The sequence below is a fragment of the Rhea pennata genome, chromosome 6 (genome assembly GCF_028389875.1).
Source record: "Rhea pennata isolate bPtePen1 chromosome 6, bPtePen1.pri, whole genome shotgun sequence".
NCBI classification, from domain to species: domain Eukaryota; kingdom Metazoa; phylum Chordata; class Aves; order Rheiformes; family Rheidae; genus Rhea; species Rhea pennata.
Genome location: NC_084668.1, coordinates 7,943,473 through 7,957,015, shown reverse-complemented (window position 1 = coordinate 7,957,015; position 13,543 = coordinate 7,943,473). Strand labels below are relative to the sequence as shown.

General features: G+C 36.8%; 1 protein-coding gene across 1 annotated transcript in view; it reads left to right on the top strand.

Annotated features, from left to right (window-relative positions):
* The window catches only part of MGAT5 (alpha-1,6-mannosylglycoprotein 6-beta-N-acetylglucosaminyltransferase), a 132,214-nt gene that overhangs the window by 94,763 nt on the left and 23,908 nt on the right, over positions 1-13,543 (top strand). Inside the window, exon 12 of the mRNA XM_062579271.1 lies at positions 11,341-11,490. Coding sequence (XP_062435255.1) covers positions 11,341-11,490 — 150 coding nt within the window. The remainder of the gene's footprint in view (positions 1-11,340; positions 11,491-13,543) is intronic.

Genomic DNA, 13,543 nt, shown 5'->3' with positions numbered 1-13,543 from the left:
TTGTAATCCTCTACCCTGAGGTTCTGTATGACAGACAGGATATTCATGAACTGATTCAGACAGGATCATGGCTTTTCGGAAAAGAATATCCAATGTTGATTTTTAAGTAGCACTCAGTGGAAACCCTATTACTTTCCCTGGTAAATTCCTTAAATAATTGCCCTCTGTCTTTAACTTCTGCATTATTTCTGATTCAGATTCCTTTTAATTTAACTTTTAATTTCCATACTTTGTATCAATTATATGCTTGGTCTATGGGTTGATAACATTTCTGTTACCCTATAGAAATACATAGATCGACCTCAAAGTCGTCTTTCTCAAAAGCCTCTACTGAACTGTTGAAAACTTCGTACTTTCTAATCCTTAAGTGTTCTCATGTATTTGTTTTGTCTGAACCTCTTCAAGATTGTTCGCTTTCTTCTTGAAATGCTAATGCTAGCAATGGGCACACTGGCCATACCAGTACCAAAAGAAAAAGAAACACTGTATGCGTTATTATGCATGTTATCTTTTCAGCAGTGGGAACTCATGTCAAAATGACTTCTCAGCCAAGACCCTTTTGTCCCTTTCAGCTTCTTTTTGGAACTGCTGCTCTTCAAGACACTGCTCCATTTTATAAATATTGCCTACGTTTTTTCTTCCAAGATATATGACTTAATATTTAGCCATATTAAAGTGTATACTGTATGCTTGTAACATCAATAGCATCACAACTGGAACTTGCATGCCCATGCTTCCTGTGCACTGGTACAATCACTGCAGACAGGGTTTGCATCAGTGACAATGTGGAAAGTCTTATTGAGGGTGATAAAAAAAATGCAATTCTTCTGATCAACAGAAAGCTTGAACTAATCTTGTGTCTGTGTAATTTGCTTATTTCATGTTTCCTTCTTTTTCCTGGTTTAATGCTCTTTCCATCTGCCACTATGGCTTGTACTGAACCCAGATTAATCTATTTATCCTGCTACTTTTCTTTATATTGGATATGGCCAATTAACAAAAGTGTAATCTCCACAGAATACACGTGTCACTGTTGCTTGTAATCAGTCATTAAGAGAAGTGCAGCGTGGAGGGGAGAATGTTCTGAAGTCCAGACTGAGGAGCTTTTTAGGAATATCACTTGCAAATAACTCATTTAATTTGAAACCAATTGCGTCTGATACGGAACTAAGATACACACAGGATACCAGTCAGTTCAGAGTGATTTCCTTTTTTCCCCGTAGGGGGGACCAGAATAACTGCCGTCAAGGTTTCATGTAATTACGGACCTATCTCCTTTTCTGCATCCACCTTGGCCTGTAGAAGACAGGTCCCAAATTTCTTGTCATTTTCCCTTTGCTACAAATCCCCGTATCCCCAGCTCTGTTGATGCGCTGCATGGCTGGACAGAATTGCACTAGCTTGCACCACCTGTTTGAATTGTTCAAACCAGCTTGCCTTATTGCAGCTAAAGAGAATTATGGTTTGCTTGCAGGCAGTGTTCTGCCTTGCCACATCATTTCAGGAGGGTTAAGCTCTGATATGAAGATGATGAGTTAGAGGGAGAGGAATAGAGTGATCTCTTCTGGCAGTTCTGCTGGATACAGAAAAAAGACGTTAGTCGATGGACTGAGACCAGTGGCATTAATCCCGTTTTACAGTAGGGATGTCCAGACAAGTTTTGATGGAGATCGTAAAGCATGTACACTGCAGAGACTGCAAGAAACCTCAATCGTCTTGATCATTTCGCTGTGATAACTAAATCAGTCTTAAGTGGGTTGAGGAGTACAAACAGGAGGTGCTAAGTGTGTTTCTAAAGGTTATCCTTATAGGTAAGCTACCAAAGACAGCATTTGCCAAGCTTTGAATGTGTTGGTTGTAATCAAAGGTTTGAGTTTCTGTCTGGATTTCTGGCAGTACTAATGACAAGTGACCTTTGTCTGCCTGAGTGCAATGGAATGAATAAAATGCGAATGAAACCCGTAATACTTGCCATTATCAATTCAGTTAATTTAATTTCAATTAAAAGGGAATGTCAAAGCCTTTCATGTCATCTTCACTCCTTTTTAGGTAGAGGTCTGGTGGCCTTCGTGCAACTCCACATCATACTGTTCTGTTATTTCTACCCTCAGTCCTTGATGGAAAAGTGATTTGGGATTCGTTTTAAATTAATTGCTGTATTGTTTTTTGTGGAATGCCCTGAAAGAAGATAGAATATTGCCTGTATTAGAAAATAGCCATGAATATGTAATATATAATTATAAGCTGATTACCTGCAGGAAGTTTGTATTTCAACATATTCAAGTACAGTTGCACTAAAATATTTAAATATTGAGAGGCAAAATAGTGAACGATTTTTGTTAGTAGTGCCACTTGACAAGATGGGAATTTTTAAATGGTTACTGTCTGCATAAAATGTTTCAAAAAATTGGATATGGGAGATGGTTACTTTTTAACTTGCTCTTAACAGGAAATTACATAATTAAGTTTGTCTTGCTGAACTTCTCCCCTTTATAGTTCCTTGGGATATATATAATTTCCCCATTCTGTGCCTTATTGGATTGGGTGGGAGGAAGAGAGTGGGGATAAGTTAGAGGAGAATATACTTCTAGGCTGTGTTTCTATTACCAGCACAGATGAGCGTCTTGCTGCAGCCAGCATCACCTTTCCCTTCTTTCTGATTGCTTTTTGCACTTCATTGTTAACGACGTACTTTGAACGTTTCATTTCACCTTTGAAGCTAGAAGATACGAAAGGAAGAAAAAGTCCTCGCCCTTTCTCTCACGCACAGTCAGTGCATACACAAACCTGGCATCTTCTCATTTCATCTTCCTCCAAATTTGCAGCAGCACTGTAGCCTTTTCTATCTTATACGTACACTTTTGAAGATTTATTCAACATTTATTGTGAAATAGCTTTTTAAGAACCACTTTAAAGAAAGAACAGGTCAGTGATCAGCTGGGCTCTTGGCTTGGCTTTTTTTTTTTCATCACTTTGTACCTACAAAATGAATTACTGAGGTTTTATGATACTGGTTAACACAATCACCTGCTACTATTTGATTATCACAAAAACAACACATTAACTGTTTTTTGTTCACTTGATCTTGCCTGTTTTCTCCTGTACGCCTGCAGTATTCTGCTTCAGCTCTTGTAGTGCACAAGTCTGACCCGTTGTTAGTGCCAGAGACTCCCTTTCAAAAGACAGGAAATTCCTCATCGGGCATTAGTTAGTGTTTGATGGCAGCAAAATGGGCAAAGGTTTCGAAAACCTTAGTGCAGACAAAGCATTGGAGAAAACTTCATGGATGAAAAACTGCAAGAAGAGTTCAGATAGCCAAAGATGAGGAGAGGGAACTGAATGAGCAGGAATTCCAGCAGATCATGAAGAACAACAATCCTTACAGAGACATTTTATTCTTTTTATATGCAAAGATTATTTGTGTGCAAATATATACTATTTATATACGTTTTGTAGGTATCTAACAAAAGGACCATAAATGGACGTTCAAAGAAAAGTGTGAGCATGACAAGTTTAAATAATACTTCCCTTGCATATTGTCTCTCCCTCCAGTTTTCTTCCCACTATGGGGGATTTCCTGAGTCTAGCGGTCCATTGATAAACTATCTGTTGGCAAACTTCGGAGAGCGCAGTTAGAGGGCTCTTCTGTGACCTGTGCAAACTGCCTTGCCTCCGCAGAATTCCCCCTCATGAAGTCCCACAAGCCTCTGGCCTCTTGCAGAGAAAGCCATTAACTTTTGTTTCATCCAAAACTGCCTCTTACTAGCTTTGTTTGGGCTTCTTGTATTGGAAGAGATTAGGAATAATTTGTTGCTGTCCACATACTTTATGCCAATCATGGTTTTGTAAACCTCTTTTATATTCTGCCAAGCTGTCTTTTCCAAGCTGAAGAATCCTAGCTTAATTAGTTACAGATTTCTTTAGTTAACGATAGAAACCATTCTCTAGCTTGGATTCTTGTGGCCCCTCTTCCAGGTCTCTCAGGTCCTTTTTTGAGACGGACCAGAAACATACACAGTATTCAAGGACAGAGAGGACTATGCATTTATAGAAAGGTGCAGTGATACTCTTTTTAGACAATTGGACTAATTTTTTTTTTTCGTGGAACTCTGTGTCATAATGAAAAACCTTTATTCCTGAGTAGTAGTAGCCAATTCAAGTCCATCGTTCCTTTCTGAAGCTAGGATTGTTTTTCCTTGCATACATCGCTTTACATTTATTTATGTTGAATTTATCTACTATTTTATTTCCTTGTCACTCAGGCTCCTAGGTTACTGAGGGGACATTTTCAAAAGCTTTGGAACTCCCAGTATTCAATGTTGTGATGTTCTTCTGCATGAAGCATTTTGAAATTACTTTTATTTTGCTGCTACTTTACTGCTCAGAGTAGTGTGTATCAGCTGCACACCTTGTCACTTCCCTATTCCCTTTTACATACTGAGTATTCGTTCAAGAGAGTGATTCTCTTCTATCCCAATGAGACTTAGTTTTTAAGAATCTTTAAAGAATTATTTCTGAAAATCAAGTGTACTACACAAGCTGAATCACCCTTTTCTGTACACTGATTGGCTTCTTCAGAGAACTCTTAACAATTTGAGAGGGAATTTCTTTCTGCAAAAAAAATTGTGTGCTCTTACACAATTCTTGTATATTAACATAAATTTGGTTGTATGGAAATAATTCTGTGTGCTCCTGTAGTTTCAGCTAATTTGTTGAGTATAAAATACCTGCTAGTCTATAATTACTGAATCTTCACCAAATCCACTTTTTAAATTTAGTGTTCTACATTAAGTACTCCATGGTTAACAGTTCAACAGTTTCCTATCTGAGCTCCAAGAGACATAATCTGTTCTTAGTGACTTATCACTATATGTTTAGCTCTCTTAATACTCTTTTGCACTGAATTTGCCAGTGCTTGTGCCACTCTGTTTCCTCTGTAGAATAGGAATTCCATTATTCAAGAAAGTCTTGAAAAGTCTTAGAGTATGACAGTTCTTGGAAAGAGAGATTTTTCCAAGTGTACATGATATTGGTGTCATAATCTCACTTTAGAGTTACAAGTGCCGTATACTATATACCACTGGACTTTGGCAAATAGTCATCCAGGTGTTAGGGCCTCTAGGCTTAGCAGTACCTGTTAGGAAATACACCAAGATCTATACCAGTAGTTCTTATTTTTCTGAAAACCATTTGTTAAGACATCGTTGTGTTCTGCCTTTTTTAATGTGAGGTGAGACTGCCCCGTAAGCCATCCCAACCATCCCGTGGGGAGGCTGATTCAGACTCTTCTGTAAGGTAACTGGCCTGTGGTGTTTGGGTTCATTCACTGGTGAATATTTAATATTCTTTGAAAGTATCTGAGTGGTCTAAAATTGCAGAAATCTATCATAAACTTACACTGCCAAACTGATGGGAAAGCAAAGTTGTTGGTGCCCACCCTGTACCACATCAAGAAAAGTGAAAGCAGAGTTTAGCTCTTCGTGCATCGTGCTTTTCTACCGTGCATTGTTGTAGCATTTATACTTCTTCCATTTTCAGCTACTGAACTTAAAACTCTAGGCTCTGCCTTCCTGTCAACATTGTCTTAAGGAAAGACTTGTCAGACTGTTGTCATTTGATTTCTTTGATGAGAAAGGCTTACCATGAAGCTTTTAAAAGTAGGTGGAAATAATTGGCATACGGTAATAACAGTTCTGCAGTCAGTGATCAACAAAAATGTCTTTCTTGAATGGCAAGCTTATTTTTGCTGCTGGAAAAAATGCTTCAGAAAAGACTTGTATGACTGTTACTGTTACTCTTTCATTTTGAGTCTGAGAAGAAATAATTGGCTTATCTTTGAAGTGGTGAACTTTCATACACTAAGTCTCAATTTGGACTATGGGCAGCAGATATGGGGTGAATGGTACAGTCTGATCTGTTGATTTTGTATTACTAGCCTGTAGCCTATTATTTTTTCCCTTCAAATTCATTTTGGAGAAACTTGAAATTTGGGACATAATGTGAAATGATTTAGAATAAGAAATATTTATACCCCCACCCAAGCAAGCAAAATCAGGAAGTAGCTTAATAGAGTTAAAGGGATGTTGATAATACATCTGTTTGTACAGGACATTTCTTGATTCGCTTACTTGTAGCCCATCTATTTATAAATGCTATATTTAAATTTTCTCGCTTTTTTAATTCATATTTTGTAATGTTTGAAATGGAAAAACTTGCCATGATTATTCTTGTGAACTGCTTTATTACAATATAGACTTTTATGAGCTGAAATTACACTTTCCTAGAAGGAATTTGTTGATTCACGACTTTTTGAAATGCAAAAGGACACATTTTAGTAAGATTTCTGTAAGCTATAAAATGATGATGTTGTTTTTCTGGTACTTTATAGTTGATTATGAAAGCAATAGTTTTTGACTAAATAAAAAAAGCTAAAGGAAGGATTGTGCTTTTTGAGTTTTTTGTTTGAGAAAGGAAGACTTGTGAAGGAATTAAAGACAATTTTTATATGCAGGGAACAAAGGAAAGCTATTGCTATTGGTTTCAGCTATTCTTTAAAAATTTAATTTGATTAAAAGAAAGGGGATTGCTCTTTTGGAGGATAACAGATTTTTCTCAACTTTTGTGCATTTTTTTTATTGTTTTTGTTTTTTCTCCGTAGTTTCAAACCAATTCATAGATTTTTACAAATAGGTTCCTTTACTTTTAACTGTCTACAAGTCTTCTATTGTGAGGGAAAAAGCCTTTATAGTGCAGTGTGCTGCAGTAGCTCCCCTATCTTCTGGAGATGGAAACACAGCTACACCATGTAAATGTCCCATTATTTTTCTAAATATTATGGATGAAAAAATCGATGCTACTTTAGATACTATCTTTCTTAATCTGTGGTTTTAGACTATGAATTAGGAGAGAAGTCAGTTGTATGCTTAAATAATGTTCTCAATTATGGTTATGGATCGTTAATTTATTGTTTTGTTTACGCTTGCAGAGATGCTTAAAATGTGCCATTTTGTCACTACTTTTGCTATGTTTTCCTAAATTATGTTGATTAATTGCATATAGAATTTTGAATATAGTTCACACAGCTGCTCGTATAATTTGAATTTATTATGAAATATTTCTTACATGTTACCTACACCCTCCCTCTGCCTCCAAAAGTGCTGCTATAAATAAAGAATCGAAGTCTCTACTTTTCTTCCTGTCTTGGTATGCTGGGGGTTTTTTGTTTTTTTAATCTCGTATCTCCTATTTTGTGGAAAGCAAGTGGTGGTATAGAGCACAAGATGGTGTGTGTGTGTGTGCATATATATATGTATATATGTATATATGTGTATATATATATATATATGTATATTCAGCGTTGAAACTGAAATAAGACTTAAGATAATAAGGTGGCAGCAAGGCCAGATCAGATAAAAAACTTATCGAGTCTGGTATTCTGACCCCAACAGTAGCTGAGACTTGATGTGTAAGGAAGAATGCAAAATCGGGGTTGTTTTGCAGCCACCAGAGATGAGCGGTTCATGGACTTCCTAAGCCAAAGGTAGTGACTCTGTGTTCAGTAGTGATTCATGGATTTCTCTTCCAAATTGCTTTTTGAATCTAAGCGACCTTTGAAGAGTCATATGCCTGGAAGTGCGGTTCCAAAGGAGCTGTGAGAAAGATTGTGAAGACTGGATAATTTTTGTGATAAGTATTTTGTTTCAAAACTGCTTAATTTTCTCTAACAGAAGTTAGTAATTTTGTCATTTAAATCATTAAAGTAAGTAGTTACAGTTTTATGTAATCCTGATTTTACTCTTTCTGTCTCCTTCGTGCTTATATTTTTCTTGAGTTAGAGTGCATTTATGTTACCAGTTTGTGTGACATTAGCTGATAAGGTTTGAGCTGATGTTTTATATTTCTTACAGTAGGCAGATCACGTTATCATTGATGTCTGTCATTGCTTCAGATCCTTCTCTGTTTTCACATATAGAAGGCCGGAGCGTAGCTCGTGGGCTTTGCCAGGCGGCGTTAGGTATATCTCTAGCAGTAGACCACTACTGCAGTCTGGAAACAAGAACAGGCTGCCTCGTTTATATTTCTCCTGAACATTCGTAAGGAAGAAAAGGCTGCAATGGTAACAAAATATGAGCTTCTCCACAGTTTCTAATTATGTCCTTGTACAAATACTAGGAGAAACAACTTTTTCAGTCATTCAAAGTTGAAGTAAAAAGAAAAGTAAAAAATTGGACAAGCTTTTGTTTTCTAAAGTAATCTGTATTAATTAACAATAATTAATTAGCAATAACAATTAATATGTCTGTTTTATACTTTTCCTTTGGCATACTATGTGGTCTCCAGCAAGCCCCCTAGCATTTTTATGTCTGGGCAGAGGTGGTAAGGGCCATGTCTCTCCCATGTGTGTTTGATGAATTTTGTAAAGCACCTGCAGTTGGACGGAAGAAATACCCTTTCCAAGTTCTGAGAATAATGCTCTAGGTGTATGTATATTCCAGGTTGGTGTTTTTGTGTTTAATTGAAGTGGCCATCATTTACAGTACTTTAAAGCAATGAGGCACTGTATCTCTTGATGAGTGCATCCCGCAAAGGTTTTTCTGGTGACAGGGGAAAGCTGAGTCGTGCAACCTCAACCTCCCCTCTGCCACACCACAGTGCCTACAGTAGCTGCACAACAGGTTTGCACAGGAGCAGTCCGTGCCTCAGTTGCTGGAGGTGTTTGGCTTACTGCTCTTCCTGGGCACGTGGCAGGAACGCAGGTACATCCTTCACATTTGTTAGTGGCCTTCGTGAAAGACATTAGCTCAAAGCAGTCTGCAGTTACCAGCATGAACCGTCTAGCTTTCAGAGCTTTTTCTTTTCCAGGAAAGATGGTGGCCAGCAAGATGCTACTGATCCAATTGTTTTGACAAATGGTAGCTGGAGACCCGTGTGTAAAAAAGGTGATTTACTCAGAGCTACCGTGTCTGGAGACAACATATAACATGAGCTATAAAAAAAAAATATGGTTCTATAAATTTAAGATAAAAATAGGGAGGTAAAAGGACAGTAGTGTGGCATTTGTAGAGATACCGACTGTTTTTCATTCTTTATTTGCACAGTTAATATTTCACTTAAAAATATCAGATGGAGAATAGTCTTGTGGATCATGTATTTTAATGCCCCATCATTTTAAGCAACTATTTATAGTAGGCTTGATTTTGTTTTTTGTTTACCTGTAATGATGAGTTGACCTCCTAACTTGTTTTTCCTGGTTTCATAACCAAATTCTGAATTGGTCTTAGTGTCCTGAGTTTAGGACACTGCACACTCTGAGAACAGGGGACTTTGGATTCAAGACCTCTCTGGTTAGTCTGCTAAATGATCATGGGAAAGAGAAAAATCACTTCACTTTTTATGCTTGGTTTATTCCATTTAGAATTAAAAAATGGTAGTTCAGGTATTTGGGCAATTTGATGAAATGAAAATTGCATCAGCAGCTACAAGGGGCTATCAAATGTAAAAACTCACTTTGCAGACAGCTGTGTTTGTATACAACCTTTTCAATCTCTCTCAACCATTCTCCAGTATATCAGTTCTGTGGTACTGCATCCATTGAAATACAATATGCAAAAGCATCTTGTTTGTGCCTTGCCTTTCTGCACCTTCCTGAGAAAATGTGTTTGAGTTGAGGGGGTGAGAAGAAATATTTAACTGTGTGAAAGCTATTGTACTAATTCCTGATACACTCTGGAGTTGTCTTAGTGAACAAAATTTTGTTTTCTGTGGATTAAAGGTTTTGCTGAAACAATGAGATTGCTCCTTCATCCTTGTCTTTTTACCTCCTCCAGGCTAGGAAAAAACCTCTTTTACTTGGCACTCCGTACATGGACATGGACATTCTAGATATCAGATACTCTTGTCAAACAGGAAAGCATATCTCCATTTGTTGGCTATTTTGTATAGTAATTAGCCCAGGACATTCTCTGTATAGTATAATCTTGCTATAGCTGCCAGAACACAGTGATTTAATAATGGAGCAGGCAAACTTCATCAGAAACGTTCCCTCCAGCAGAGGAAGCTAAAGCTAGAAGCCAGTTGTTATCGGTCATTAAATACTCTGCATGTGCAAGTGTATATCAGCAATCCGTTTAGCAAAGCATTGTTTATTCACCTAAGCCTAATATCTTACCGCTCCGAGAATAGAAAGAACAGGATTTTCCCAGTCTACTTGCCATTTGAATGAACTGCGTTAAAATTGTTGGCCAGCTTTCACATGTGGCTGTGAAGGAACAGTGCAGAGTTAATGCGACAAAAATAGTGACTGAAAGTAAAATTCTTAAAAACTCTCTTCCTGCCAAAAAGTAAAGAAACTTGTTGCCTGATTTTAGAGTTATTATTGAGATTATGTGCAGATATTTATGTAAAGTCTCTGATCTGTGCTGCATACTAGCGGTAAATACAGTCTTTAGCTAACTGGTTTTAGAATGTTAGTAGTTTGTAAAACTCAAAAATCCCATTTGGCATTGAAAGCTAAATTCTTGTTTGCAGATTAGGATGGTATATAGGGTGGTTTGTTGTTGTTTTTGGTTTTCTTTTAAGGTAAAACAAAATCTGTTACTATTCTTTTCTAGTTGTCTTTACTAGTCTTTTACAAATCCCTTTGAAATTTTGGGTAAGTGGAGTATTTTTATAGGACTTGTCAGGTATTTAGGTAAAGATGTGTATTCAGTTGGCAAGAGTGCAGCTCTATTAAGGTGAGATTAACCCTTTTCTTCACAAACAAGGTGAACAATAATTAATTATGTGGCATCTCTGACAGAGTGACAACTCTAGCTAGTGTCCAGAGAACTACTTTTTTAAAGATTAACTATGTGCCCATTTGCCCAGCTCTATATAAGTACTGAGAATTTGCAAAAGTAAGAACATTGAAGTGGTGTATATGCCTGTCACCTTTAGTGATGCTTATACAATTATGTTTGATGTTTCAGAATGAATTTTTTGGTATTTTTAGGGTAAGTATGTTTAAGCAGTGCTGAGGTTTCAGCTGTCCAGGGGCCTGGGTTTTTTTGTCCCGTTACAAATGAATGGTACTTTTGATACTGATTTACTTCTACATCTACTATACGTAAAGAAAGCTACAGCTTTCTTCTAATCCAGTAGAAAAACAAAGCTAATAGTGTAATAAAAGGTTAAGTACTGTAGGAATCAAAAAAAATAAAACAGAAGAACCAGTGAATTTCTTCCCTCTCTGGCACAGGAGGTATCTCTCTGGTACAGGAGATGAAAAATAGTTTCAATAGAACACTACTACTTGAAATGCATGAAGACTGAAACAAACTCAATTTGTTGTTGTTATTGCAGGATAAGAAGGCTTATCTGGACATCATTCATACCTATATGGAAGTCCATGGAACCGTTCATGGGACAAGCACTATTCATATGCCTGGCTACGTAAAAAACCATGGTATACTCAGTGGGCGTGATTTGCAGTTTCTACTGAGAGAGACCAAAGTAAGTTTGGCAAGACAGAGATATGGCTAAAGTAGTTAAAAACAGATAGTATCTGAAATATATGCATTTCCCCTCCCGTGGCTGAGTTTCTAATTTTAATACATTGGAAAAACAAACAGCCAAATAAAAAGAATTTTAAATTACTTCAGAGTACTGAGAATACATTCTTCACAATGTCCATGTTTTGTGGATTGACAGCTATTCCTAGAAAGTTGGGAACACAACCTGCAATCTAGTAGAGACGTTTTACAATCAACTTGAAAAACAGACGCATGCATTTTTTTTTCTTTTCATAAATGTGATACTCAGCCTGGAGATTATCATCTGAGAGTGTGCTTTTGTTTTAGCTCTGTAAATTGGAAGTTAGGTGTTGTCTGACAGCTGTTCAGTGGGTATGCTTGCTCTGCCCTACCAATGGCTTTAATCTAGAGTGACCCTATTCTCAAGGAGAGAAAAGATGAAAGACGGGCACTTTGTTCTCCATTCATCTCCTTTCTCTGCTCCAGTTGTGCAGAAAGAGACAGAGAGCGAGCGCTTTGCCCGTAGTCCCACAGTCAAGGGAGTTCAAGATAAGGGGCAGTATGTACGTTTAAATAAACAAACTTTTGTTCTCTTAGTTAGAATGCTTTGTGGCCTTTTCTGTGCCATTCTCTAATCTTTGTGGAGCAATTTACAGCATTGAAACACTTCAGTAGATTGCATTTAAATAAAATGTTTAACTTTCAGTTAGAGGAAGAAATGGTTTGCATGTTTAAAATTAGCAAAATGTATGGAACCTTACCACTTGCTCTCCTCTGTTGATGGGTTTCTTGCTGTGAACTTCTATATAAAAACATATTAAAAAGAAAAAAGCAAGCACCTCCCACTTACCCAACACTACTACAGAGATCTTTTTTTTGAAATATTTGGAGAAAAAATGGTAATTTGAAGTCTCTGTGTGACAGCTGTTGGCAAATTATAACTTTTTAAAGGCAACCACTGTGTGTTTGTAGTTGATGCATACAGATACGCATAATGTTGCAGATTAAGAAGTCAACATTTACTTTTATCACAGACGTGACTGAGACTACCCAGCTTCTGCCTTTGTGGAGTATGAAATCACTGTGTTAATCATAGTACTAACGTGGGTAGAATATTGAAATTGTGAGAACCCCTAGTACAAACAGTGACGTCTTTCTGAGAAAATGCATTTTATTCACTGGAATAGTAAAATAAGCTGGTGAGCTTCCTATAAAATTGCTGACATCCTTATAATTTGCAAAGTATGGCTAGTAATACTAGTTACATTTGGATAGCAGCCTTCATCTTTAATTGTTTATCAGCTCTCTTACATTTATTATACTGAACATCTTGGTTTTCAAAATTAATTAGCTAACTCATTGTCGATTTTGGTTATATTTGCTGTGTTCCCAGATGCAATGTACAAGTGTGCTCAGTTTAGGACAAATTGAAGTTGATATGTACATATTATGCAGCTCAACACAGTCAGGTTTTATGAGAGAGCAAGCAGCTATACTAGTTTAACTCCACACTTGGACTAACAAACCCAGTCTTTCAATGTCTTGTGATTGTGAAGTATTCATGAGATCAGAAAGTTGCTGTATTTTTCATAGTTTGTGTTTTTGTAAGAAACATGGATCTCTGTTCTGCTGCACTCAGTGTCCTACAGACATTTGCAATTTTTAATAATTCTCTATACTATTGCTGTGCATCACTTATCTTTTTTCTTTTTAACACTGGGAAAAACCCTTCTAGAACTTGCTGTATTTCTTAGCAGATTGCACTAAGAAACATGTTAACGTTGTAATGAAATAAAAAGCCCTAAGGCTTTTATTGAGTAACCTTTTTGACACACTTTCTTAATAAACCTTCTTTTTATTATTTTAAAATAAATCTATAAATAATATATTCATACAGCCTTTTCAGCTTTTGTTAGCAGATTTGCAAATGACTAAAGTTATTTCCTTTTTAAAAAAAATAATATATATTCAATTATGATGCAGCCAAGTTAACAAAACTGTAACCTCATGACAGGAAGGCAAGAGTCCATCCA